General features: G+C 43.5%; 1 protein-coding gene across 14 annotated transcripts in view; it reads right to left on the bottom strand.

Moving 5' to 3' along the window:
- Positions 1–27,591, bottom strand: part of PTK2 (protein tyrosine kinase 2) — a 197,316-nt gene that overhangs the window by 96,606 nt on the left and 73,119 nt on the right. For 13 of the 14 annotated variants that reach the window (XR_011491385.1, XM_070476928.1, XM_070476927.1 and 10 more), the window contains 2 exons: positions 24,112–24,278; positions 10,485–10,572 (listed from right to left, as the gene is read on the bottom strand). Coding sequence is in view for 13 of the 14 variants with exons in the window: in XM_070476928.1 (XP_070333029.1) it covers positions 10,485–10,572; positions 24,112–24,278 (255 nt within the window). In the remaining variant the exon portion in view is untranslated. The remainder of the gene's footprint in view (positions 1–10,484; positions 10,573–24,111; positions 24,279–27,591) is intronic. The other variant, XM_070476940.1, reaches the window with a different exon arrangement.

Below are 27,591 nucleotides of genomic sequence, written 5' to 3'. Positions count from 1 at the left end.
TATTAGTTGGAGGCTAATTACTTTACAATATTGTAGTGGTTTCTGCCATACATTGACATGAATCAGACATGGATTTACATGTGTTCCCCATCCCAATCCCTCCTCCCACCTCCCTCCCCATCCCATCCCTCTGGGTCTTCCCAGTGCACCAGCCCTGAGCACTTGTCTCATGCATCCAACCTGGGCTGGTGGTCTATTTCACTCTTGATAGTGTACTTGTTTCAATGCTATTCTCTCAGAACATCCCACCCTCACCTTCTCCCACAGAGTCCAAGAGTCTGTTCTGTACATCTGTGTCTCTTTTTCTGTTTTGCATATAGGGTTATCGTTACCATCTTTTTAAATTCCATATATATGCATCAGTATACTGTATTGGTCTTTATCTTTCTGGCTTACTTCACTCAGTATAATGAGCTCCAGTTTCATCCATCTCATTAGAACTGATTCAAGTGAATTCTTTTTAATGGCTGAGTAATATTCCATGGTGTATATGTACCACATCTTCCTTATCCATTTGTCTGCTGATGGGCATCTAGGTTGCTTCCATGTCCTGGCTATTATAAACAGTGCTTCGATGAACATTGGGGTGCACGTGTCTCTTTCAGATCTGGTTTCCTCAGTGTGTATGCCCAGGAGTGGGATTGCGGGGTCATATGGCAGTTCTATTTCCAGCTTTTTAAGAAATCTCCACACTGTTTTCCATAGTGGCTGTACTAGTTTGCATTCCCACCAACAGTGTAAGAGGGTTCCCTTTTCTCCACACCCTCTCCAGCATTTATTGCTTGTAGACTTTTGGATAGCAGCCATCCTGACTGGCGTGTAATGGTACCTCATTGTGGTTTTGATTTGCATTTCTCTGATAATGAGTGATGTTGAGCATCTTTTCATGTGTTTGTTAGCCATCTGTATATCTTCTTTGGAGAAATGTCTGTTTAGTTTTTTGGCCCATTTTTTTTTTCCATTTATTTTTATTAGTTGGAGGCTAATTACTTTACAACATTGCAGTGGCTTTTGTCATACATTGAAATGAATTAGCCATGGATTTACATGTATTCCCCATCCCGGTCCCCCCTCCCACCTCCCTCTCCACCCCATCCCCCTGGGTCTTCCCAGTGCACCAGGCCCGAGCACTTGTCTCATGCATCCAACCTGTGGCCCATTTTTTAATTGGGTCTTTTATTTTTCTGGAATTGAGCTGCAGGAGTTGCTTGTATACAAATAGCCAAAGCAATCCTGAGAAAGAAGTGGAACTGGAGGAATCAACCCGCCTGACTTCAGGTTCTACTACAAAGCCACAGTCATCAAGACAGTATGGCACTGGTGCAAAGACAGAAATATAGATCAATGGAACAAAACAGAAAACCAGAGATAAATCCACAGACCTATGGACACCTTATTTTCATACAAAGGAGGCAAGGAAAAAAGGGAGGCGGGAGGGGGGATCAGGATGGGGAACACATGTAAATCCATGGCTGATTCATGTCAATGTATGGCAGAAACCACTACAATATTGTAAAGTAATTAGCCTCCAACTAATAAAAATAAATGGGAAAAAGAAGTCCTAGTCATTAACCTCAAGGCGGTTTTGTGACCATGTGTCTTCTTCAGCGTGCAGTCAGTGCTCTGCTGTGGTTGCTTCCAGGTCTGCACCAAACCGTAAACAGATCCCAGTGAACGTGCGGTCAGAACAACTGTGGTGTTTCTCTAGCTCACAATGGAAAAAAGACAACCTCTTTAACAAGTGGTGCTGGGAAAACTGGTCAACTACTTGTAAAAGAATGAAACTAGAACACTTTCTAACACCATACACAAAAATAAACTCAAAATAATTACTAGGACTTTTAAAAAACTATTCAAAGGTGGGAAAGTGTAATCACACATTCTATTCATTCATCAAAACCACGCTCATATTAGTTGCAAAAAAAAAAAAAACAGAGGGAAAATTACTTCAACCATCTTTATGGAAAACCCCTTTATGTATGAACATGACTTGGAACTTCCGAGAGTTGTTTTTCCTACAGCGACAATCTACTCCTCTTGACTGAGAGCTGCGTGCCCACGGCCTGAGGTCCGTTCACATCTGCGGTGACCCGCGTTCTCTGCAGGGTGTGCTGACCCGCGTGGCATGAGCTGTCTCAGCAGGGGCCCCCCCTCCCCCCGGCTGCAGAGGGCGTGCTCTCTGACCCGCTGTGCACATCACCTGATGCTGCGCTCATGGAATCTCCAAGACGCAGGACTCTAACACTCAGTGCTCATTTCTTTACAGAACACTTCCTGACTAACCTTCACCTCCTACTAACTCCCAGCAGAATTCATCGCTTTCTTTTGTGAAATAAGTGCAATTTATTAAACATTTACATGTGTGTGATATATAGTTGCTTCAAGTAAATATACTCATTGCCACGTCAGATAGATTTATGTATGACTCTCATTTAATTTTCACAGCATCACTGTGAGCAGGACAGTACTACAATCCCCAATTTAGAGCCTTGGAAAGGGCCTAAAAAGACTGACGGTGACAGCAGAGGTACTGCGTATTATTCAGGGGCTGGGTAGTACGCTGTTTTAGATACATTATTTGTAGTCTGAATAATGAATAAAGACAGGCTTCGGTCCGATTTTATACATGAAGACCAGAAAACTTAATTACTCAAAATTAATGTACTCAAGGTCACACAGCAAGCATTAACGTTAAAACTCAAAACCCATCCGCTGACCCTCACAACTCAAGCTGCAGTGTGTACCTACACCTTCCTGTGAACTCTGAGAAAGTACAGACGTTCTCCGCCAGCAGGAAGATTACTGACCATGGAGGATCACAGCGTAGCGCCCCGGTAGCCCACAGTCTAACACAGTGGCTTCACACGCATCTCCTACTCCATCTTACTCTCAGTTTCCATCATGTTCTCCTCTTATACCACGGATTACTACTGCTTACGAACTCCAAATCCAGCAAATTTGCAAGTTTTTTACAAGCAAAGACCTCTGAAAGTTGTTTACTGTATTAAATTGTTTCCATGTTAATGTCAATTTCCTACTTAAAAAATAGGATGAATTTGGACTTCCTTCTGTGGGCAAGTATTATATTTACATTTATGAACTTTTTCATCTTATTAAGCACATATTTTAATATAGAAACCTCTGACATCACTAATAAAAATTTCTGATCCTAAACTACTCCATAATTTATTCCATGTGCCACATCAATGCTTTGGCTACCTCATTAGATTTTTTTGGTCTTATTTTGGTCTCTTCTGAATGCTTTGTCAGCTACATAAATTTATCACACAGATCTGAAAGTCCTCAGTAGTGTGTGTAAAGAAGATGGGGCTGAGTGCAGACAAACATGTATACAAGCATTACTGCCTGCTGCACATAACCACTTATATGCTACGCCACCTGAGTGATCCCAGGTCGTCAGCTAACTTGGCTTGGCCGTCAAGCAATCCTCCCTGCGTTCTGCCAGTTCACAGAGTGGAGAGTCTGCGTACAAAAGGAACTCAAAGGCAGTTCTCAACTAAAACAACCTTTTTGATCTTTCTCTTCCATAAATAAGCTTTAAAAATATATAAAGAATTATGCTATCTTATAAGCCAAATGCTTTTTCAACAACTCACTAAGTCACTTCACATAGTGTTTATTAATAATAGGTATCCGTTCAACAAATGTTTATTAAATGCCTTGAGGTGGTCTAAAGGCAAGCTAAAAATATCATTAGGGAAGAGTCACTGACAGAATAACCATTTCTGCTTCCTATTTGTAAACTCTTATAGAGAAGATAAACAAAAAAATATGGGTTGGATAGGATTGGGTTGGCCAAAAAGTGCTTCAGTTTTAAAGTAAAAGTAAAGGACACATTTTCATTCTCACCAAGAACTTCATTGAAGAGCATATTCACCCTTTTATTTCACAAACTTCTGTTGTTTTTCAAGCAACTTCATAATTCCATCTTCCCAAAACTTTTTATCTTTTTGCACAAAGAACTGTTCCAGGTGCCTTTTACAGTCTTTCAGGGAATTAAAATTGTTTCCAATAAGCGAATTTTGTAAAGACTGACATAAATGGAAATCAATGTAAATGCAACGTCTGGTGAATACCGCAGGTGAATGACAACTTCCCAGCCAAGCTGTAACAGCTTTTGCCTGGTCATTAAGAAACACACCGTCTTGTGTTACCCTGATGGAAGATGATGCATTTTCTGTTGACTAATTCTGGTTGCTTTTTGTCCAATGCTGCTTTTAGCTGATCTAACTGGCAGTAATACTTGTTGGAATTAAATGTTTGGTTTTCTGGAGGAAGCTCAAAATAGAAGACTCCCTTCTAATTCCACCATATATAAAACATCACCTTCTTTAGATGAAGACTGGCCTTTAGTGTGGTTGGTGATGATTCATTGCGACTGCCCCACGATGTAGTCCATTCCACATTATCGTACAGTGTCTACTTTTCATCACCCATCACAATTTGTTTTAAAAATGGAACATTTTCGTTACATGGAGAGAACTGCACGTGGAAATACGGTCAAGGAGGTTATTTTTGCTTAATTTATGTGGAACCCGAACACAAAGTGATGAACATAACTGAGCTGGTACAACTGACTTTAAATACTTGATTTGGATATTTTGAGTATGCTAGCTAACTCCCATGTGGTATAATACTGAATGCTCTCAAATAATGTCTTGATTTAATCACTATCAACTTCAATTGGTCTACTCAACCATGGAGCATTGTCCAGCCAGAAACCTCTAGCAAGAAACTTCACAAGCCACTTGTGACACGTTCAATCAGCCACAGCACCTTCTCCAGACACTGAACAAATTTTTTTCTGCATTTCAGTTGCGTTTTTACCTTTCTTGAAATAATAAAGCATAACATGCTAAAAATGTTGCTTTTTTTCTTCCATATTCAATATTAAAATGGCTACACAAAAAGTCACCAACTTGGCTATCTTTTTTTAAATGCATGCTGATATGATAGCTGTCACATACAATATAACAAAATTTTTTTGAATGAAGTTAAAGACTACTAAGTGCTATTAGAGCCATCTTACGGAAAAAACCAAATGAACCTTTCGGCCAACCCAATATAAGGATGACAGAGTTTACCTAACAACAACAACAAAACTTTTTGAATCACCAGAAACACACAGGAGTGGAAAAACAGGGGGAAAAAATGTACATTATTAAACCTACTGAAAGACGTACAGAAAATACATCTTCTAATGAGTCAGACGTAGACGTCTATTTAATTTTAACTTCTTTCTGGAACAGGACGGCTGATAATTCCCACATTGAAAATTTCAGGTTTTAAACTAAAATTTCTCACTTGGAGCTGCCATTTCAAAACCTTTTAACTAACAGAAAGCTTTACAGCCAAGAAAATACAGTTAACGAACTCATTTCTGATAATTATCTGAATAAAAATGTGTAAAAGCTAAAAATTGGAGTAAAACTAACAGAAAGGTTGATCAACAAAAAAATAAGTGTGTCTTGGTCCCTCACACGTTTCTGCAGTTTAGGTTCTAAACCATAAAGTTACGGTTCTGGACTCAGTGTCTTCAGCTTCCCACTGCAACTCTTCTTGCCAAATAAGCCAGGAGTTCTGTTACATTTAATGTTTTCTAAGAACCACTAGATGGATACACTCATTTTAAATCTTAACACACTTGTAGGAAGAAACAGTAACAACAGATGCAGGCATCTCAGAAACTCAAAGTGTCAGTGGTGCCAAATGGGTCCCACAGGACTTCAGCACTGTTGATGCAAACCTAGCTAATTTAACAACTTCTTGACCGAACGGGGACAGGGCCCTTCAAACTAATGGCCACCACGATTTGCAAAAGGTTGCCAGTCAAATATACTTTTAACAAGTCAGAGAGATATAGAAGAATAAAATGTTATATGGCAAAAGAAAAACTCAAATTCAAGGCAAAACATACTTTTCGTGCTTTATAATAAGTGACTAGCTTTGGCATCAAAAATTATTTGTTTAGGAATAAAAAATAAAAAATCAGAGCATCTCTGGCGGGGTTAGGAGTCCACACTTCCAGTGCAGGGGCACGAGCTTGACCCCTGGTCAGGCAACTACAATCCCATACGCCACGCCGTGCAGCCAAAAAAACTTACTTTTTCAGACTACTGCTCTACAACGAATAGGGTTATAACAAGATTCTAGTTTATTTTTAGAGTGTGCTGATTAATATCTTTCAGAATGTTCTAAAATGGGTCAAAACACATAGTGGCTCATTTGTGACATATCTCACTTGTACTCACATTTAGGACACCTTTAAATGTAACCATGTGCATCCACAGACTTATCTCCCACCAGGAAAGCGGCACTCTACGCCCACTGACAAGTCGCTTTCCTCATGACTCCACCCAAAATAAGGTGGAGATGAGCAGGTGTGATGAGCAGGGGCTTGGGCAAGGCTTCAAAACAGGAATAATAAAATTACAGTAGTTTATTATAAGCTTTCTTTCTCTTTCATGGGATAGAACTGATACAGAGGAAATCTAAACATAATTCTTTTCTATCTATTCTGATAAAAGAGCCAAAACAATAAAAATAATAATAATAATAAAAAAACCAGACCACCTGACCTGTCTCTCAAGAAACCTGTATGCAAGTCAGGAAGCAACAGTTAGAAATGGACATGCAACAACAGACTGGTTCCAAATCAGGAAAGGAGTACATCAAGGCTGTATATTGTCACCCTGCTTATTTAACTTATATGCAGAGTACATCATGAGAAATGCTGGGCTGGATGAAACACAAGCTGGAATCAAGATTGCTGGGAGAAATATCAACAACCTCAGACATGCAGATGACACCACCCTTATGGCAGAAAGTGAAGAAGAACTAAAGAGCCTGTTGATGAAAGTGAAAGAGGAGAGTGAAAAAGTTGGCTTAAAACTCAACATTCAGAAAACTAAGATCATGGCATCTGGTCCCATCACCTCATGGCCAATAGATGGGGAAACAATGGAAACAGTGACAGACTATTTTTTTGGGCTCCAAATTCATTGCAGATGGTGACCACAGTCTTGAAATTAAAAGACGCTTGCTCCTCGGAAGAAAAGTTATGACCCAGCTAGAGAGCATATTAAAAAGCAGAGACATCACTTTGCCAACAAAGGGCCATCTAGTCAAAGCTGTGGTTTTTCCAGTAGTCATGTGTGGATGTGAGAGTTGGACTATAAAGAAAGCTGAGTGCTGAAGAATTGATGCTTTTGAACTGTGGTGTTGGAGAAAACTCTTGAGAGTCCCTTGGACTGCAAGGAGATCCAACCAGTCCATCCTAAAGGAGATCAGTCCTGAATATTCACTGGAAGGACTGATGTCGAAGCTGAAACTCCAATACTTTGGTCACCTGATATGAAGAACTGACTCACTGGAAAACAACCCTGATGCTGGGAAAGATTGAAGGTGGGAGGAGAAGGGGATGACAGAGGATGAGATGGTTGGATGGCATCACTGACTCAATGGATATGAGTTTGAGTAAACTCCGGGATGGAGAGGGAGGCCTGGTGTGCTGCAGTCCATGGGGTCAGAAAGAGTCAGGCACGACTGAGCGAATGAACTGAACTGAAATAAACTGAATTCTTTTAAAACAGAAATAACAAAAAACACTCAGAAGTGTTCGCTATTCCCCAGCGTAGACCCTCAAGATTCCCACACGTGAAGTTCAACAAAATACCAGGTTCACAAAACACATGCAAGAAAACATGCCCCTGTGAATAAGAGTCAGCACAGGTCACACAACGGTCCCAATTTCCTGTTTGTTACTGACATGTGCCCATGAGCACCCTTGCACATATGCACACAGGTGCATCTTATTTCTTTAGAATGAATCCCCCAAAGTGGAATTATTAGTTCCAATCTTCTGAAACTGCCAGTATGCAACTTAACTTACAGAACTGTCAATGTCAATGGTGTCACAGACAAATCTGAACCTATTTAAAACTCTTGGTACTCTCGACAATTCATTAGTTCTGACAAATCATAGCATTTTTCTTTTTCCTTCCCTCTTGGTAATTCTGGCATATCTACCTAGCTCCATGTAGCGTCAGTTAAGCCTGATACATGGGCCGAGTTGAGCAGTAACACCGGCCATCAACATAGGAAAGGGGCGTTACTATGACCACACTTCCATTTTCCTTTAAATCACAGGTACTTGGTAGGACATTATAAAAGCATACACGAAACAAAATAAATTCTCAGGATCTTCCTGACCCAGGGACTGAACCCAGGTCTCCTGCATTGCAGGCAGATTTTTTACCACCTGAGCCATCTAGGACTAGACTAATTATTAGGATGAAAGTGAAAGTTGTTCAGTCATTTCCGACTCTTTGTGATCCCATGGACTACACAGTCCATGGAATTCTCCAGGGCAGAATACTGGAGTGGATAGCCATTCCCGGCTCCAGGGAATCATCGCACCTGCGATGCAGGAGACCCCGGTTCTGATCCCTGGGTCGGCAAGATCAGCTGGAGAAGGCACAGGCTACCCACTCCAGTTATTCTTGGGCTTCTCTGTGGCTCAGCTGGTAAAGAATCCGCCCACAATGTAGAAGACCTGGGGTCAATCCCTGGGCTGGGAAGATCCCCTGGAGAAGGGAAAGGCTACCTACACTCCAGTATTCTGGCCTGGAGAATTCCATGGACTGTATTCCATGGGGTCGCAAAGAGTCGGACATGACTGAGTGACTTCACTTCAGGCTGAAGAAGAGAAACTCTAGGAATGGATGAAAGCAGAGGGGGGTGGCGGGGTGGGAAGGTGTGCACGCAGAGCACATGCGTAGGACGAGGTGTGTCCCATCCCACAGCAAGCTGTGCACACTCGCATCGGGACTCACAAGTGATGTGCTGAGTCCCCAAAGCTGGGTCCTGTCTACAGACTGGAATTCCAGGGTGGCAGATATGTGTCTCGTTTCATCAACATAAAGACTCTCTTTGGGAGGTGTTATATACCCCCTGTGAAGAAACTCATGGCGGCACCTGGCATCATGGAGCTGTGACACGTATGACCGGCACAGCACACCTCCAAGATGCCTCACACCCCTCGGACTTTACAGGGACCACTCACCTGAGTCACAGAGACAGCACTGAGACACGTCCCATCAGTAAGGGAAAAGCTGGGATAGGCCGGCGTGGGTGCTAGCTTTTAATCATATACACAGAAGCAAGGGCTTCCGAAAGGAAAAACTAGGACAACCTAGTAACAGTGTGAAAGGAATAAACTCGTTGCCGACTTTCAGGCTAGCCTAGAAATTATGAAAAGGAATAACTGAGAGCTATTTAGGCCCGTCTCAGGCATGCTGCAATCAATGTCTCTAAAGTAGTCACAGATGTCTTCAGTGGGTGGGTTTCTTTTTCAAAGAAATTACACCAGTGACTCAAACCATCTACAAGAGAGAAGAACAGAAATATGTTGCCTATCTAAACCCATCAGCCTCTTCCTTCCTCACTTTCCTGCTCCAGTTTGTTCAGTCTCTGAGTCCATCAAATCCACCCACTAAATCTGCTTACTACCACACCGTTCTACCTCCCAACTTTCCAACTTCTTGCCTAAATAGCTAAAGAGCCCCCAACTTGCTCACAGCCTTTTTAAGATCCAATCCACCCCAAGTACTGCCACCACATTAGGGTGGTCTTATTTTTTTTTTTTTAAATTCTGATCAAGACATTCCTTACTTAAATTCTTTAAATACTCCCAACAATCTGCAGGGGAGAACCTAAAACCTGCTCCTTACATGGTGTGGTCCCAACTCTCTCGCCTAGCACAGATTTCAATGTACTGTGTTTTATAAAGTTCATCTCTTCCTCAGCTACAAAGTTCCTCAGACGACATTTTGCAAGGAAGCCACCTGGACTCGACACCTCCCCTGTGTCAGCACCCCTCCATGGTACGTCACATCACTTGTGCTCGCAAACAGCACAGGACCAAACACAAAGGAACTGTTTACAGGAAGCCCACTAGATGGAGAATTCAGAATTTACGCCACATGCATTTACTGTCTAACTAACACCTTACAGAAAATTTAGAATTTATGCCACATGTATGTATTATCTACCCTTATGGGTAGTAAGAAAGCTACTTTTAGTTTAAAAACGTCACTTCTGGTTTTATACAAACTGCTACTGAAATTATATGGGAACAGTTGGCTATGGATAAACATCTGACAGGTTTGTTGATATTCAGGCACGATAATTATACTTGAATTAAAGACAGAGCAAAGGTTGTATCACTTAGGACTTACTGTTTCTACTTAAAGTAAGTCTTAAGATTTGCCCAAGTATATAAAAATTCACAACGTAACAAAAACTCCTAATTTCTTACAAGGTATAAGAATCTCACTGCCATACAGTGACAAATTTATATTCTCCCAAATATTAGGCTTAATCTAGTTCTAAAATAAAACCATGAAATAAACAGGATTCAAAGAAACAAAGGAAAAAAAATGTATTAAAGCACTCTTCTATACCTGTTGATAGAAGAAATTCAAAGTTGGCTTGTCTTCAGTAAACTGGTTTAGAAATCCTTTTGGCAAATAACGAATTCTCAATTCATATCTAAAAAATAATTAACAAAGGAAAACAATTAGAAATAAGTCATTTCTTCTTCATAGTCCAAACAATATTGAGTATGGCACTGCCAGTTACTGAAATATTATTCTGAAAAGAAGTTTAAATATAGTCTGTAAATATTTCCTTTTGCTGCAAAAAATAAAAAAATAAAATGTGCATGTGAGTGTGCTACAGCCCAAGGTTCCTGCTGGGGACAGAAGCTGACGAGATACTCAGAGGGCCCCAGAAGTCCCTCTAGCCCCACTGCCCGAGGGCAGCACCGCCTTCCTCGTCCGGAAGGCGAGCTCTGCCTGCCTGGAGTCACACAGGATGTGTCTGGCTCCCTTCAGGAGACTCCTGTCTCTCAGGTTTGCTCACAGCCCTGCCCTGTTTAACACACCCCAGTGACTCACCCCCACTACCCTGAAGGCTGCTGAGAGCTTTCCAGCCCAGGGCTGTGAGGAATATTGCTGTGAACACTTTTTATAGTCCTCTAAAAAAGCAATTTTGCTCAGGAAGCCAAACCTCAAGAATGACCAAAACAAGTTTCACCAGAACGCCCTCTCTGTGCCTCACGCATGTGTGTGCCCACCCGCATACACTCTGGCAGGCACATACGCATCTCTGCTGGGGGTGCTCCAGGGACACACCACTGGGTCACAACACGCACTCACACTGTCCAGAGCAGACATAAGCTACAGGCCGTAGCGCTGCCCGCTCCACTTCCACGAGCAGGCCGCACCGGGGCTCTGGGTCCACACTCCTCTTCTCTACTTGGCACTCTAACCTTTTCATGTGAGTCACCCTAACGTTTACTGCAAGAGCACACACTGGTTTTAATCAGCACTTCCCTGATGAATAACAATGGGCACTTTCTTGTTTGATAGCCAGCCATTCTGGTTATCTCCTTCAGTCTGTTAAACCTCTCCTCCTTTGTTTCTACTGAGCTGTCTGCCCCACCCCACCCCACTGATTCGTAGGCATTCTTCACAAATTTTGGATGCGAGACCTTTGTTAGACTTAGTGAAGATATATCCTCTCCCACTCTATGGCTTGCCTTTCACTATTTTAATCATACTTTAAAAAACTTATTTTTAAAATCTTCTAATTTTAATGGTATCTTTTGTTTTAATGCAGTCCTATTTATTTTTCTTTTTAGTAAATTCTTTTAGTTTTTTGTTTATAAAATATTTGCTTACACAAAAGTTATACAGATTTTTTTTTAAAAATTTCATAAATTGATCTTTTAAAATTGTATTAAGCTCATGAGGAAAAGAATCCAAAGGAGTCAATACAATTCTTTTGGTTCAGTTAAGGGTGGTTCAACGCAAGGTACACATACACAAGTTTTGCTGACATTTTCAAGAGTCTATCTTATTAAAATATTCAACTGTCAAACAATAAAGTTCCATTGTCCTTTGAATCTCAGAAGGAGTTCAATAACTTTCTGCAGACATTCTCATGGGACAACTGTTGATAGAAGCAGAATAATTTCATTTTGATTTTAGGATTTAGCAGGCACCTTTTAGGCACCATTTCTCTTAATCGACATAATAATCAGAGAACAAGAGCATACGTATTCATATTCAGCAGAGTGGGAGAACGACACTCAGCAAGAATAAGCAGTAAGCAGCCAGTTTCCAGGCTGGAAGCTCCAGGATCAACAGGCTGCAGGAGGCTTTGATATTAACATTGCCTCATTTTAATGATTAAAGAAAAAAAAAACAACAACAAAAACCTGGCAGCTTGTTTTGGCCTGCTAAACATTTGGCAGCCTGGCTACATGTCCAGGCTCTTAACATCATCCCGACAATGATGATGATGATATCAAATAACGTTCAGGGACTACTCGGGATGTCACAGAAATCATGACAAGCATTTTAACCAGATGACCTCTTTTCATCAGCAACGACCCCCAGAAGCAGCAGAAAGAATGCTCTGCATCAAGACCACCTGCGCCTGAGTTCTGGCTCTACCCCTTGTTCGCTGTCTGCCATCACTTCTCTGCGCCTCAATTTCCTCACCGGACTCTTTGAGACCCCAAGGACTATACACAGCCCGTGGAATTCTCCAGGACACTGGAGTGGGCAGCCGTTCCCTTCTCCAGAGGATCTGCCCAACCCAGGGATCGCACCAGGGTCTCCTGCCTTGCAGGCGGATGGATTCTTTACCAACTGAGCCATCAGGAAAGCCCTCATCAGGACGCTGGGAGAAGTGAAAGGGCTGTCACTGCACACATCACAGCCGTCTCGACGGCTGATCCACCATATTAGCCATTACTCGACAAATACTTCAGCACCGGTCACCTACAGACACAATTTCAGAGTCTGGGAAGACACTGGTGAATAAAACAGCAGGAAGCACCAGCCTGCAGAAAACTTCTATTTTTGTGGTGGCAGCCAGACAGCAGATACGTTAAGTATCTCTGAGGTGGTAATGTGATAAAGACACAACAAGCAAGGGAAGGGGAGGAACAGATGATGAAGCAACATTCTGTAACGGGAGCCAGGGAAGCAGGCTGACTCAGGACACCTGAGTAGATCTAAAGGCAGACAGGAAGGAATCAGGGCAGTAACCTGCAGGAAGAAAACAAGTAAACGCCCTATGGCCAGAGGGAGCCTGGAGGAATGCAGCCGCAGCCCCTGGGAGTAAAAGGGCTTTGGGGAAGCGGGGAACAGAGGTGGCAGGCCACACAGGACCCTGCTCGTCACAATGCGGGGCTCGTTCTGCTGGGAAAGGGGGCCCAGGGGCACTGTGGCCAGAGCAGTAACAGCACAGTCCTGGCGCCCAGCCAGGCAGGGCCGTGAAGAGCAGACAACAGGGCCACAAGGAGGCTGGGAAAGGACTGGTAACAGTGACCAGGTGCCCAGTTCACCCTATCTTCATAGAGGGGGGAGAACAGACTTTGAGGACATTCGGTAGTAGCCAAGGTCCCACGGCTGTTAACAGGCAGCCCTGGGATTCCACCACAGCAGAAACACCCCTGAAGGCCCAGGGGCAGCATGAACCTAAGAGAAGACACCTACGCTTAGAACAGAGAGGAGTGTACGTAGGTTGGGTCTTGCTTGTGGGGTTGGGCAAGGTCTCTAGATTGTGATGGCGTTTTGGTCTCTGCTTCAACCCACTACAATCTCGTATTTCCTCCCTCACAGCCCTAATGGAACACCGCTCAAGTCTCCGAGTTCAATTCCAATTCAGTCACCTTGCCCCACTCCTTAAACCCCACACCTGGCGTTCACAGCCTCCTGACCCACCTGCGCTGGCATCCTCTCTCCCTTCTCCTCCAGGAAACTTGCCATTTTCCTCATAGTGAAACTTCCGCTACTATTCTAAGAGCCTGGCTCTGTCCTGATAAACATTTCCACACCTCTGCTCTAGGCCACTCCATGATTTCTGAACAACAGCTAACTACAACATGCCCCAGATAAAACCATCCTTTCGCTTCTGCTTCTAAGTAATTGTTGTTGTTCAGTCACTTAAGTCGTGTCTGATTCTTTGCAACCCCATGAACTGCAGCACGCCAGGCTTCCCTGTCCTTCACTATCTCCCGTAGTTTGCTCAAACTCAAGTCCATTGAGTCGGTGATGCCATCCAACCATCTCATCCTCTGTCGCCTAAGTTAATACATTACCATTAACACTGTCAACACCTAACTTCTTCAGTCTTATCTCCAACTGTGAGCACCAAGATACCCACAAGTTCACCAAGATACCCATGAGTTCACTAATGAACTAATAATGATGGGGAGGAGTAGGAAATAGTTTTGCAAGTTGAGTTGGATGAATATTCAGATAACCCTGATACTCAGCTAGTCAGACTGTGTGTAGTGAAATAAACAAAGTACAATTTCAGGAAACTACACAGATGACCCTCGGAAACAGTGGGGTGTGGACAACTCTTCTTACACAGGCTTCCAATTTTAAAAGCCTACAAGGAAGGACAGAAATAGAAATTCACCATTTGGCAAAAATTACAGCAATAAATACTGCAAAAAAGAATCATCAATGATGTTGAGTGGGCGAAAATACAATGAGAGAGAAACTGCAGTCTCTGTATCTCCTTAGAAGATATTACTTAATTGCAAAGAGGAGGACAAACAACCTTATAGCAGAGAAACCTGGCCACCACCTTAAATCAAATGATCCAAGTTAAAGCCACCAGTAAAATGAATCATATCATCAGCAAAGACTTCCTGATAAAATGCTAAGTGAAAACGACAGCTTGACTGTGGTACTCTTCCCCAAGTGCTTAAGCTCAATATAATCATGGGGGAAGAAACACCAAACAAACCTGAACTGAAGAACACACAAGACCATCAGCCAGTGTACTTCAAAAGGGCCAAGGTCACGCAGACAAAGACAGCCTGAGGGCCTGCCACAGAGCAGGGAAGACCCGAGGCGACAGGACACGGAGGTGCACGATGCTCTGATCTGGATCCCAGGCTGGAAGACGGACACCCTGAACCCTGATGACATCTGTGCATCAGTCAATACTATGGTAGCAATGTTAAGGCCCTAGTTTCAATAACTGAACTGTACTTAAGTAAGGTTTTGACATTTAGGGGAGGAGGGCTGAAGGGTACACAGGATTTCTGTGTACTGTTTTTGCAACTTTTTGATAACACATTGAGAATAAAAATAAATTCTCACAAACCTAAGACTGACTGTCCTGTAGCTGTGTTAACAAAATACCCACCAGATCCAGTTTTAAACCAGTCTGGTCAACGAACATCAGTTTTTGTGGCCATAGACTGGCCAGAAAGCTGTTCATTCCTGTGCTGGGTCTGGTGCAGAGGTATCCAGGAAGCGTTTAATTAATCAATCAGCAAATTTGGAAGTCCATCCTGTTTTCTTAAAAGGTGTCACTTCCACACTTGTCAGAATGTTCCTCTATTTACTGTCTTACTGATTTAAATATTCTAAAGAACTCTTGTTGAATTCAGTGTCATAATGAAAGCCTAGCCTTTCAAATTAAGGTATACGCACAGATAATGTCATTTCAAGATAAAACAGAAAACCATCAAAACACAATCTAAAACTTCCTCAGCTATCACTAGTCGTTTTCTTTTGTCACCTATGAAAAAAGATACCTTTCCTCAAAATACAGGACTTTTTTTCCTCCTGCAAAGGTCTGAAAAAAGAATCATCTCTCTGCAGATTGAGGAAATGCTCAACGGCCTTGAACAGGAGAATGTGAACCACATCTGATAACAAAGAAAAGGACTTTCTTTTTCACTCGCTCTGCAGAAGCCCCACAGTTCTCTCTCAAAGGCCAACAGAGCCTCCTCTCAGGCCTGGCTCTCAAAGCCCTGAATCCCACACCAAAAGGACCAGGCCGTTTATATCTGATTAACCTGCTTACAACTCAGACCACTCCGTGTAGGTGCTTTCAGAACACCAAAATTTAGCTAGCTAGAATTTAATTATCTAGGTACAAAACTTTATAGTTTAAATCTGTTTGGGGTAAAGCTCTCAAAACTGCTTGGCACTTTCAGCTACATGATAAACTAGGAAGAGCATTGCAGTCGAACTTCTCTGGCTGACTCCATAGCCTAGCAAACACCGCCTACTCAACCGGGACCTCCCAGGACCCAGGGCACAGGTGGGCAGACTGGGAAGGAAGCAGGGTGCATGCGTCGCGGGGGCTGTGGGCTCTGCCACAGACCTGAGGCCCCGCACCGGCTCCTGAGGGCCCTCACGAGGCTGGAGGCTGGGCGCGCTCCCCACAGGAGCCCTGCACTGACCGTCTCCTCCTGACCCTGTATCTACATGTCCCATATTCTCTCACCCACCTCATGTGCTCCCAACAATATTCTTTAATGTTTATTTTGCTTTTTACTTGTATATGATGCTGTATGTCATCCTCTGGGGCTTACTTTTTGTCTTTTAACTGAGGTAAAATTCACATAAAAAGCAACCATTTCAGGGAATTCCCTGGTGGCCCAGTGGTTAGGACTCAGGGCTTTCACTGCCAGGGTCCAGGTTCAATCCCTGGTCGGAAACTAAGATCTCACAAGCCACATGGCATCCCTAACTCCCCCAAAAGCAGCCATTTTAAAGTGTGCAGTTCAACGGTATTTAGCTGCATACACATTGCCCTGGGCCTGCCTTTTGTCACACACTGTCACCTGGCTGTTTCATTAGTGTTCCAAATCTCCATGCTTCCCTCATTCTGACTCGCGCCACATTCCACTGCGAATATTCTGTCACTGGCTATTCTATGAACGTCCTCGGGTCTCCAGCCTAGTACAGAAACCCAAGTCTCTCGAGGACAGAACCTGAAGTGGAACAGCAGGATTGAGGCCATGTCATGCGGAGGCTAAGCTGCAGGCCAGATCTTGAACTGTAATAGAGTGCAGCCCTGAGCACGCAGCCGTGGTGCCTGATGCTACTCTGCACGCGCTTTCAGGCACCAGCTACTGGTCCTGCTCAGCCGGTCAGAGCTGCAGGGACCCCTCTCCAGGCGCTGTCAGCGAGCGGCCTTTACAGTCCAGCTGAGCCAGCGGTCAGGGCTGCAGGGACCCCTCCCCAGCTGACCAGCTGTCAGTGAGTGACTGTCAGCAGTCCCGCTCAGCCTTTGGTTGGTACCACGTGGCACCTTCCCAGGCGACCAACAGTCAGTGAGTGACCTCGAGAGATCTAGCTCAGTGCTAGTCAGTGCTTCAGTGGATCCCTGCCCAGGTGAGCAACCGTCAGTGAGCTACCGTTAGTGGTCCCACTCAGCCAGTGGCCAGTGCCAGATGGTGAGCTAGGGGGCCCAGGGGACAGGTCACGGGCTGAGTCCTGCAGAATTCCAGAGCCCTCGTCAAGGACACCCACTGGCCGGGCCCAGGCCTTGAGGTGGCAGCGACCCTCTCCCCCATCCCTGCCTCCGCGACCTGCATAGCATGTTGTCTGCAGGACCTGCCCCTCCCCAACTGTTTGGGTGGCCTGAGGAGCCTGAGGGCCCTTTGGGTCCTGGGCACCTGGCTCCCTCAGCGATGACAGCTGGGCAGGGTCTCGGGGCCTGGCCCTGAGGGAGCCGCCAGCTGGGCTCACCTCCTCTTAGCCAAAACTGGACCTGGGAGAGGGAAAGCTGTGCCTGGGGACCTGGCCCTTTCTTTTTTTTTCATTTATTTATATTAGCTGGAGGCTAATTACTTTACAATATTGTAGTGGTTTCTGCCATACATTGATAAGCATCAGCCCTTTCTTGTCAGAACAGAGAATAACATCAGTGTGGCGGAGATTCACAGGAGCATGTTACCTGGCCATGACCTGACCTTAAGAACAAAGGTTCTGACATCTAGAAACAGCTAGGCCCGCCCCTCCCTCACCTTTCCTAGAAAACAGCTTTGCTGAAAGCTCTGGTAGAGCTTGAGGTTTTAAAGGCTCGAGGCACCCATCTCCTTGCATCGACCTTAATATGCCTTCCTCTGCTCCAAACTCTGACGTTTCAGTTTGTTTGGCTTCACAATGCGTTGGGCACCCAGACTGCCGCTTCAGTATCATCATCAGATCCTTAACCTTTCCCGCTATTAATACTGCTGGACAACTTATTAATACTTTTTGTCAACCAGACAGTGCAGACGGAAAATCTACTGGTCCAGATTCATACCTCCCTGAGCACTAAGGAAGCGGACAGTGTCTTCCTGTGATTACAGATCAAACCTGTCTACCCTTTTATGAAAATGCCTTCATGCTCCGTGCCCATTTGCTGAGGAATTTACAATCCTTATATTGATCAGCAGAACTCCTGACAGTATCTTCGGTCAATTACACGAGTGGTAACTTGTTTCTGCATTTTTCCTTTCGGCCACAGCTCACAACTTGTGAGATCTTAGTTCCCCGACCAGGGATTGAATGCAGACCCTCAGCAGTAAAAGCAGCTAAACCACCGGACCACTGAGGAACTGTCCTTTCTGCACTTTCTAAAAATACATCTTTTGATATACAGAATGCTTTCATCTCATAAAAGGCAAATTTGGTATTCTCGTCTTTTAAGAGTGAACATTTTCAGGGTATTAAGAAAATCTTCCTGTGCCAAAAGACACATTCACTATATGTTCCATTAAAGACACATTCACTATATGTTTCGTTAAACGTTTTTTTAAAACTTGATCCACCTTAGGTGGATTTCTGTGTATTGTTCAAGGTAGGATCTAATTCTGCTATTCCTCTTCCTATGAGGACAGCCATGTGTGAAACCAGCCCTTCCCTTCCCCGATGACATGTCATGACAACTCTGTAGGGCCACCCTGCCTGAAACAGTTACTACCAAATGTGTGCTATAGGTGCTTACAGAGGTATTTGAAGAACTGAAGACTCAATTAAATAAGCTTAGATCTCAGGTTTATTTAAAAATATGAATAGATGCTATAGCAGATAGTGTGAAAAAGAAAAATCTATGCTCAAAAACCTCATAAGAGTAGAAACAAATATCATCATTCTGATGAGTCCTGGCACTTTGGTTTCAGTGTTGACATCCTACTCAGAACCAAAGCCAGAGCTGCAGCTGCCCTCATAGACTGAGAGAGATCATCTCCGTGTCCTATTTCCTGTAGTCACACACCTAACACAGGCAGGGAGAAGAGCGACTGGTGCCTGAAGCCGGTTTCCACTCTGCCACCCATTTAAGCTGTGTGATCGTGGGCAGGTTATCAAGCCTCTCACACAATGTCTGACACCAGATAAGCAGCATGCTAATATGAGAAGACTGTTCCTAAGTAGTACTATTTGGTTCCTAGTTGATAATTTCATTATAACTGATTCAACTTCCACTTAAACTGTATTTTACAGGGTGCCTACTTTATCCCAGGCGTGACCAGAACCCGGCAGGAGAGCAGTGAGTACGATGGCGGCCCTGAGGGAGAAGGGCTGTCCCTGGCAGGCAGTGGACCTGCAGAAAGAAGGCTGGAGACAGCCCCGGGGAGGAGTGGACGGTGGCGCACCCACCCTAACGAGGGGAGGGCCCGCCGTGCCAGCAACAGCGGAGGAGCACAGACTGAGCATCGAGTTCAAAGGCACTAGGGACAACCCGCTTGGCGTGTTCACAAGCCAGTGTGGCCAAGGTTGAGCAAGTGAAAAGTTGGAAAAGATAAAGGCAAAGAGAGAAATGAGACAAGAGCTATTCTGTTCAACAAGGCAGGCAACAGAGAAGAGACCATCAAATGAGATCCCAACCTGAGTACCTACGAAAACTGCAACTTCAAAGAGACCACAGCTGCTAGAGTGAAGGCAGGGGAACAGGAGGTGGAGAAAAGACCAAGAGGTGACCACAAACTTGCAGTGAGCTCCAGGTGAGTGGGGCCGGGGCAGGGGGTGGGGGGAGCTCCTGGAAGTTTCTGAGCGGGAATGGTTTACACATTTCTTTGGATGTTTACATTTTAAAAGATTTGTTCACAAATTCTGTGAGCTCAACCTTAGAACGTATCTCGGTATAGCTGCTTCTCGCTCCTCCAAGTACTACTCTCCTGGTCTGTCATCTTCGGTGACTTTTTCCTGGGTTATTGCAGTAATCTGTCCATTGGTTTCCCGAGTTTATCCAAGTAAAGTGTGAATTTAATGCCAAAGGCACAGGTCTAGGGAGGCTAGGACGAGGTCAGTGGAGCAGCCCCAAATATCAAGGTCAGCAGGAGAAGACAGTGATGGTCAGTGAAGAAGGAGAAAAACCTTTACCATAAGAGAGACTGGTATCCAGGAGGCTGAGTGAAGAAAGCACGCTTGGTATCCACACGGGCTTGGTTCCAGAACCCCACAAACACCGAGACCCCGAGACGCTAGTGTAAAATGGTACAGTCTGTGCACAAAAGCTGCACAACTTTGCACAAACTCTCATACACTGAGAGCATCAGGATTATTTACAATGCAATATACAATGTAAATGCTATGTAACCAGTTGCTGGCACAGTAAGTTCAAGTTTTGCTTTTTGGAACTCTCTGGAATCCACCCTCCCCCGCCCCTGCCACACCCAGAATTCTGAATCTGTAGTTGGTTGAAGCCTGGCTCCCCGGCTGCAGAACCAGGGAACCCACAGACCCCGAGGGGCAGCTGTGCTTAGACAGAAGTAAGTGACTGTTTGTAGCCAGCAGGTTCTGCAGAGGGCAGACTGGACGGTGAAGGGTCAAGAGCCCATCAAAGCCAGGCCATCAGGAGGCTGGGCCTTTTCCTTTGAACCATAAACTACTTAGAAACATGTTTTTAAGTTGCTTAATATACAGTTATGTGCAGGATCCTGTATTTCTACATTAGAGAAAACAGTTCAATACATAACTTAAAAACTACTGTTTACTTACTATTGTTTGTGGTCTTCCCTCTAATTATTAGAAAGGTATGTCTTATTCCTTTAAGACTAGTTCTGCTTTATATATTTTGAGGAATTTATAAGTTAAACAGCTACATCTATTTCTATACTTATTAAATTCTTGGTGAAATGAACCTTTTACTGTTATGTGGTTGCCCTCTACATTTATAATAAAGCTTGTTTGCCTGAAAATTTATTTCACAGGGTGTTAGCTGCACAATACTGATCTTTTTTTTTCCTGGTTATTATTTGCCTGGTATATTTATACTCAAGTTTTATGTGAGTTTTTCAAATTGAAAGTCCGAACTCATTAGAAGGCAGGAAAATTTTTTTCACTATTCATTTATTAATTTATTTTACTAACGTAGAACAAAACAGAACATTGAAGAGAAAACCTTTAGACCTTAGTGTAAATAATAATACTGAGTAGTTTGGTAAAATGTGTAGATTCGGGACATATAAACAGCTCTGAGATACACATACAGGTATATATGTGTGCTAGATCTCACAGTAAAATACATTATTTCCTGCAAGTAAAAGAAAAATGTTTGAATGTCACTGTTTTGGATATATCCTGTGAACAATAGATAGGCTTGATGTTATGTATTAATCCACTCTAGTAACCTCTGACAATCATTCACTGTTAGCATCTGTGCATCTCACTTGTGATTTCTATTCATCTTGCTTCCCCACGCTTCTTCTCTGTTTCTTTCCTTCTTTTTGATCCCTACATTTCTCTAATATCTACTTGCCCAATAACCATTTAGCTTGTACTTCTAATGTTGGAGCTGGTTACCCTCATATTTAGCTAACAAAGTTTTATTCTATAGCCCCTGTTCCAACCTGCACTGAGCTCTATTTTTTTTTAGTATAAAAAAAAAATCTGTTATCATTAGTTTTCTTTCATGAAGCCAATGCTCACTGACATCTGTTCTTGAGGTAATTTAACCATGCAAACAAATATAGGCTGCCAGTTACATTTTCTTACCACTTTGAACATATTATACCACCATTTTCTTGGCATCAGTGATGCTGTGAGAAGTCTAATTTTTCTCTGCTTGTTTTTAACATCCTTTCATTTTCTTCTGTACAACACTATTTTGCTATAATCTGCCAAAGTATGCATTTGGATTTACCCAATTTGAGATTTTTCTGTTAATCCTACATTTAAGGACTCATGTCACTAGAAAGTTCTCAGCTATTTTCCCTTCAGATTATTTCCTCTTCCTCATTCTTTTTATTCTCTTATTCAGAGTTCCTGTTAGAAAAGGGCTGACCTTCTCATTCTTCATGTCACATAAATCTGTTTTCATAATTTCCATCTGTTCATCTGTGTGCTATGTTTTGGGCAAATTTTCTGAGATCCATCTTCCTGTTTACTGATTTTTCAGCTATGTCTAATCTGCTGCTTTATCTATCCAATGACTTCCAGAACTTCTGTTTTGTTCTTTTTCAAGTCTGCTTGATTATTTTAACAGCCTCCTATTCCCACTAATATATTAGAACAGTTTGTATTAATTCTCATGCTCCTGAAGATACCACACATGTATCACCTGTATCTCTGATCACATTTTCTTCTTTCATCACCTCTACCGACAACCCATGCACCTTCACTCATCTCATAAGCCTAGCTACACTCTGTTTTGAAGATCACATTATTCCCATTGAGATGGGCATGTTGATTTTAAAAACCCATATGGTGAAGTCGGATAAAATCCAAATAGAAACTGTGCCACAAACTATGTGAATGCAACTTAAACCCATTTAGTTGTGCCTCTGTCTTCATCTACAAAATGAGGGTAACAAGTCATTACCTCCTAGGGTTTGGGTAAAGGAAATACAGAGTTTACAAATTATAAACAGCATATAGCTGGCACAGTGCATGGCTCCTAACAGCCACTCGATGGTGACAACACATCACTGTCATCATCTTCACCCCTCATTCGAGGAGGGTCAGTCACATTTTCCTTCCTTATGACGATCCAGGCTCCACTAAACAAAACAGTGCCTACATCCTTATTATTAAGGTTAAATAAGCTGGCTTAAAAGAATGTTTTCTTAAAAGAAAACAAAGCTTATATACCCCAGGATCTGCATTCAACAATTTACTGAGCACTAAGACTACTGCTATAATGAATGCTGCCTCTGAGATGTCTACATAAATTCAGAAGGTTAACAGAATTGTTTTAATTAAAAATACCTAGATATATTTTCAGGTAACTTTTAGATATTCTTAGTTTTTAAACACTTGTTTAATTAACTGACCAAATAGATGGAAGTCAAATCTTTTTCAGCCATTGTTGAAAAGCAACCAAACTATATTCTTACAGACTATTTTGTTAGGTCTCTTCCAGCTACTTGACAAATTTGAAAATTATATTTCTCTGATAAGCTGTAATTGGGACAGTATTTTTATTCAACTAAAGATTTATTCACCTAAACATGTTTGTTTTTCTTTTTAAATGTCTAATCTTATCTATTTAGATCCTTGAACTGAAAGTTACTGACATCTGAATGCCTTCTTTACGCTACAATCATCTTTATTTCTGCAGGATTATCTATAAAAACAGGGGCTCCTGTGGAAGAGCTCCCTTATACTTCTCTCAAATGTTAAGTGTTTTAGGTGTACAATTTCCTACAAACACCATGGTTTACTTAAAAGTGAAAAAAAATTATTAGGAGAGAATCAGGGAAAGGACAATTATAGGGACTTCTTTTATCTCACCTCGAATGATTTTAGTTTCATTAAAGTCAGTACGACTTCACTGAGATCACTTCCCAGCATCAATGCTGTATGTGAACATCACACAGACACCGACCCTTTAGGTGAGCTGCAATCACTGGGCATGACAGAGTGAGCTCTGTAGCACATTAATACGGTCATCAGGTGTGTGGTCTGGTCTCCAGGCGCGAAAGGATGCCAGCAGCATAGGAAGTAAAAGCACTAGGACTCGGAAGTGCTCAGAGCAGGGGCTGGACAGAGCAGCACTGGCAAGAGCAGGGTGAGGAGCAAAAGACCGTCACAAAAGAATGAAAGCAATCAGACGGCTCAAGCAAGTCCACGTCAGGGGTGCCCGAAGACAGGCTACACCCACGTGCATCAGAGAGTGCTGGTTAACAATTACCGGCCAACTCTATGTGTACAGGAGTCCCAGTGACCATCAGTGAGAAAATTAAACATAGATAATCAACCTCTCGTGTGTGTTTCTAATATGCAAAACAAATCACGTCCGAGTCACCCCAAAGTAGGTTTGTAATCTTACTTCCACTCCTCTGGTGGGTGGGCAAGTTCATACTTCTCCCTCACATTGGAGACACCCATATCCAAATGGAGCCAGTGAACCTCCTCTGACCGCAGGTGACTCAGGCGAAATCCATAGCAGGCCACGTGCTTTACTTTGTGACTGTCCACTATCTTCTGAATGATGCCCTAAAACATACCCCCCACAGAAATGACTGTTATAAACAAAAACTGCATGCTAGAAAATAATGCAATGTTCATTTCTTTCAGTTAATCAACAGAAATCTTTGGTAAAAAGAGTATCAATTTAAATAAATCACTTAATTCTACTTAGGAATCTTTTTTCACAAACAGTATTTTTATGAACAAAGAAAAATGTTTTTAAAACCACAAGAAAGAGGCACTGCCCCTTTTCTTTACTGATTTCTGCAGCTCCACCACTGCATCACCCCAACTCATCCACACACACGGGCCACCCCTTGGGGGGCTTCCTAAGAATGAGACCTGGGGAGGGTTATACTTTCCAAACCAACAGTATTGCTGAGAACAAGCTGCAACCTTAGTATCATTACACATTTAGGAATACATAATTAAAGTCACGTTTCTGATAATATTGATAACATATAAGAAGCTACCTCAAGTTGGGCCTAACCATCTGCTCTCTACTGGTTAATACACAGCAATCCACAAGAGCCCCCAACCTAATGCTTCCAACATGTGTGTCCATGAGTTCAGAGGAGATGAGGGCAACCTCTGAAGGAGGACATCAGGGAAGGTCCCCTAGAGAAGGTGGCATTTACCCCGAGCTGTGGCAAGGTGCCCTCAGAGGTGTGGCAGTCGTGTGCACACGTCTGTTAAGTGGGCAGCACACATGGGGAGACCCACTTGGAAATAAGAAGGAAACCACATGCCATCCTTCCAGGAGGGCGTGTGAGTCACAGTCCACTGCACTCTTCTCAACCTTTTAGGCCATTAATAAGTTTTCTTAAATAATGCAGATATTAACATGAAAATGTCTATTAAAAATCAGTACTGTCTACTAGAGAAAGCACTGGTTTCTAACAATTAGCAATTAACTGAAGTTATCATATAACTTACAATGTAAAAGTTCTGCACACACTAGTATTTCTTTTCTGTGACACAATGCTGTTGGTAAAACAATTAAGGGTGTTCCCAACCCTACCCCAAAGAAGAGATAAACAATAACGTGTACTGTATACAAAACTGTCAGGGACCCAGTGCGTCCACACCACGGGCAGGGTATGTGCCGTGCTCCTGCACCTGCCGACCACCCTCGCGGACTCCTCAGCCCCCAGAATGAGGCTGTGTATGCAGCCCAGGAGTGGTGGGGGCAAGACGGAGATGGGGCACATGTGGCACCACAGAGAAAGGACCCAGCTGGAAGAGCCATCAGCAGCTTTAGGAAGAAGATGAACTCTCACTGGATCTACAGCCTACAGAACTCAGGCAGGGGGACTGAACGTGAAAATCACGTCTGACTCTTTGCGACTCCATGGACTATATGTTCCAAGGAATTCTCCAGGCCAGAATACTGAAGTGGGCAGCCTATCCCTTCTCCAGGGGATGTTCCCAATCCAGGGATCAAACCCAGGTCTCCTGCATTGTGGGTGGATTCTTTACCAGTTGAGCTATGAGGGAAGGGGGACTGAGATGAGCACAAAGCGTCCCTCTGGCTTCTGGATTCAGGGCCGCTGTGATCGACGGTGCAGGCCGAGCACTACCAGAGAGCGTCCTGTGGGGTGCTGGGGGAACTGGGAGGACAGAACCCAGATCCAGCCCCGAGCTCGCCTGCAAACCTGTGCTCTGGGGTGTGAACTCTGCCTACAGGAAGGGACATCTTTTTCTGCTAATTCTCTGAAAGGCAACTTGTGCAGCTTCTCCCTGACAACATCCAAATCCCTGGGCTGCAAAGGACAGGAGCTGGCGCCTCTTTCAAGCTCCCACAAAAGCGCCTTTGTCTCCTGCTGCCGCTCTGCCAGCTCACTACCGAGAGCACACAGACTCCTTACCCGGCCATCCCCCCTTGACTCCATATCCCCCAGCAGCAACAGCTCCAGAGCAACCCAGCTCCTGTGAGGGCTCCACACCACACCTGCGTCTCTCATCCTGTTGCAGTGCTCCTGGTCAGGCGATCCCTCCACGCCCAGGTGCAGGGTGTAAGGCAGGGTGCTAACCATTCCCTACCCTCGTGCTTGCCATCAACACCCCAGGAGGAACCCCAGCTTCTCTGGGTGTCTGCCTTGGTGACCTCTCTCACAGGTTACCCTCGTGTCTCTGACTCGTGGGCACACACTGGAGCCCACCTGCAGAGAAGCGATGCAAATTACAGGGATTTGGTCCAAAATATGTGGTGCTGACTAGGGGGGAAAGTAGGTTCCTAGTCTTGAGGTCTTAATGGAACAGACAGTATTTCCATCAGTTCACTCGATCACACTGCCAGAAGACACCAGAATAGTATCAAGTCTGGGTTTGTGTAACCAGAGTCCCCAAACTGTAGGATCTGGTACCTAAACCTGATCCTACAGTTAGCAATTTCACTGTCCACTTAAAAAAAACAATAAACACAGACATTTCCTTTTATTTCGCTTTTCGCTTTCCCATTATGCTTCCATATTGATTTCGGTTCTAATTCTCATTCTCCAGGACTCTGAGAAATGTCACTTCTCATTCCACAGGGAGAGCAGCCAAGACTGTGAGTATAGGAGGCACTTGAACACTTGATGCTGAATGCACATAAGTCCTCAGTAACAAGCAATTCTGAGAGTCAACTATTCGGTCTGGATAACTGAACAAATAACTTGAGAACTAAATACTTAAACACTACCACATCCACAAAACACACACGTACGTCAGTATATGTGTGTATGATTTCTGGAATACCTATCTTTAGAAAAGGGACTGTCTTTAGAGCACTGACGGGATGAGGGCTTTTAATATGCCACTCATGGGATCCAAATTAAATTTCTCATCCTGGCTTTAAAGGCTCATGATAAACCAGTCCTACAATACACAAAACAATACTTAGCTACTTTGTAACCTCTGTTGACTCATTTATATCACAGCCCAGGCCTTGGAAATACATAAGTTTTCCTGACTGAATTCTCACATTAGCTATTCACAGGATAGGATTCTTCCCAAATTTGAAAATAAAAGAAGCCAGTGTCTGTATGATGCTCGCATCTCATCACAAACACAGCAATTCAGCCATTTCACTGCTGGGGGAGGGTTATTTTCTTTTTTAGCTGCCCTGTTTTGGGGCAAAATGGGGATGGAAGTGCAGGTAATCCTGCCACAAGCACCCTTCCAGCTGTCGTCACACACATGTACAAGTGCTGCTTAGAAACAGATGTGCAGAGTCAAGAGCTACTGACAATGTGACATTTCGATAAGTACAGACAAACTGCACATCAACAAAACTATACCAACTACAATGGACAACATTACAGACTGTCCTTCATCTCACGCCAACACTGGATCTGAA

This window comes from Odocoileus virginianus, chromosome 15, assembly GCF_023699985.2.
Source record: "Odocoileus virginianus isolate 20LAN1187 ecotype Illinois chromosome 15, Ovbor_1.2, whole genome shotgun sequence".
NCBI classification, from domain to species: domain Eukaryota; kingdom Metazoa; phylum Chordata; class Mammalia; order Artiodactyla; family Cervidae; genus Odocoileus; species Odocoileus virginianus.
Note: the sequence above shows the minus strand (reverse complement) of the source record. Positions and strands in the feature narration are given on the sequence as shown.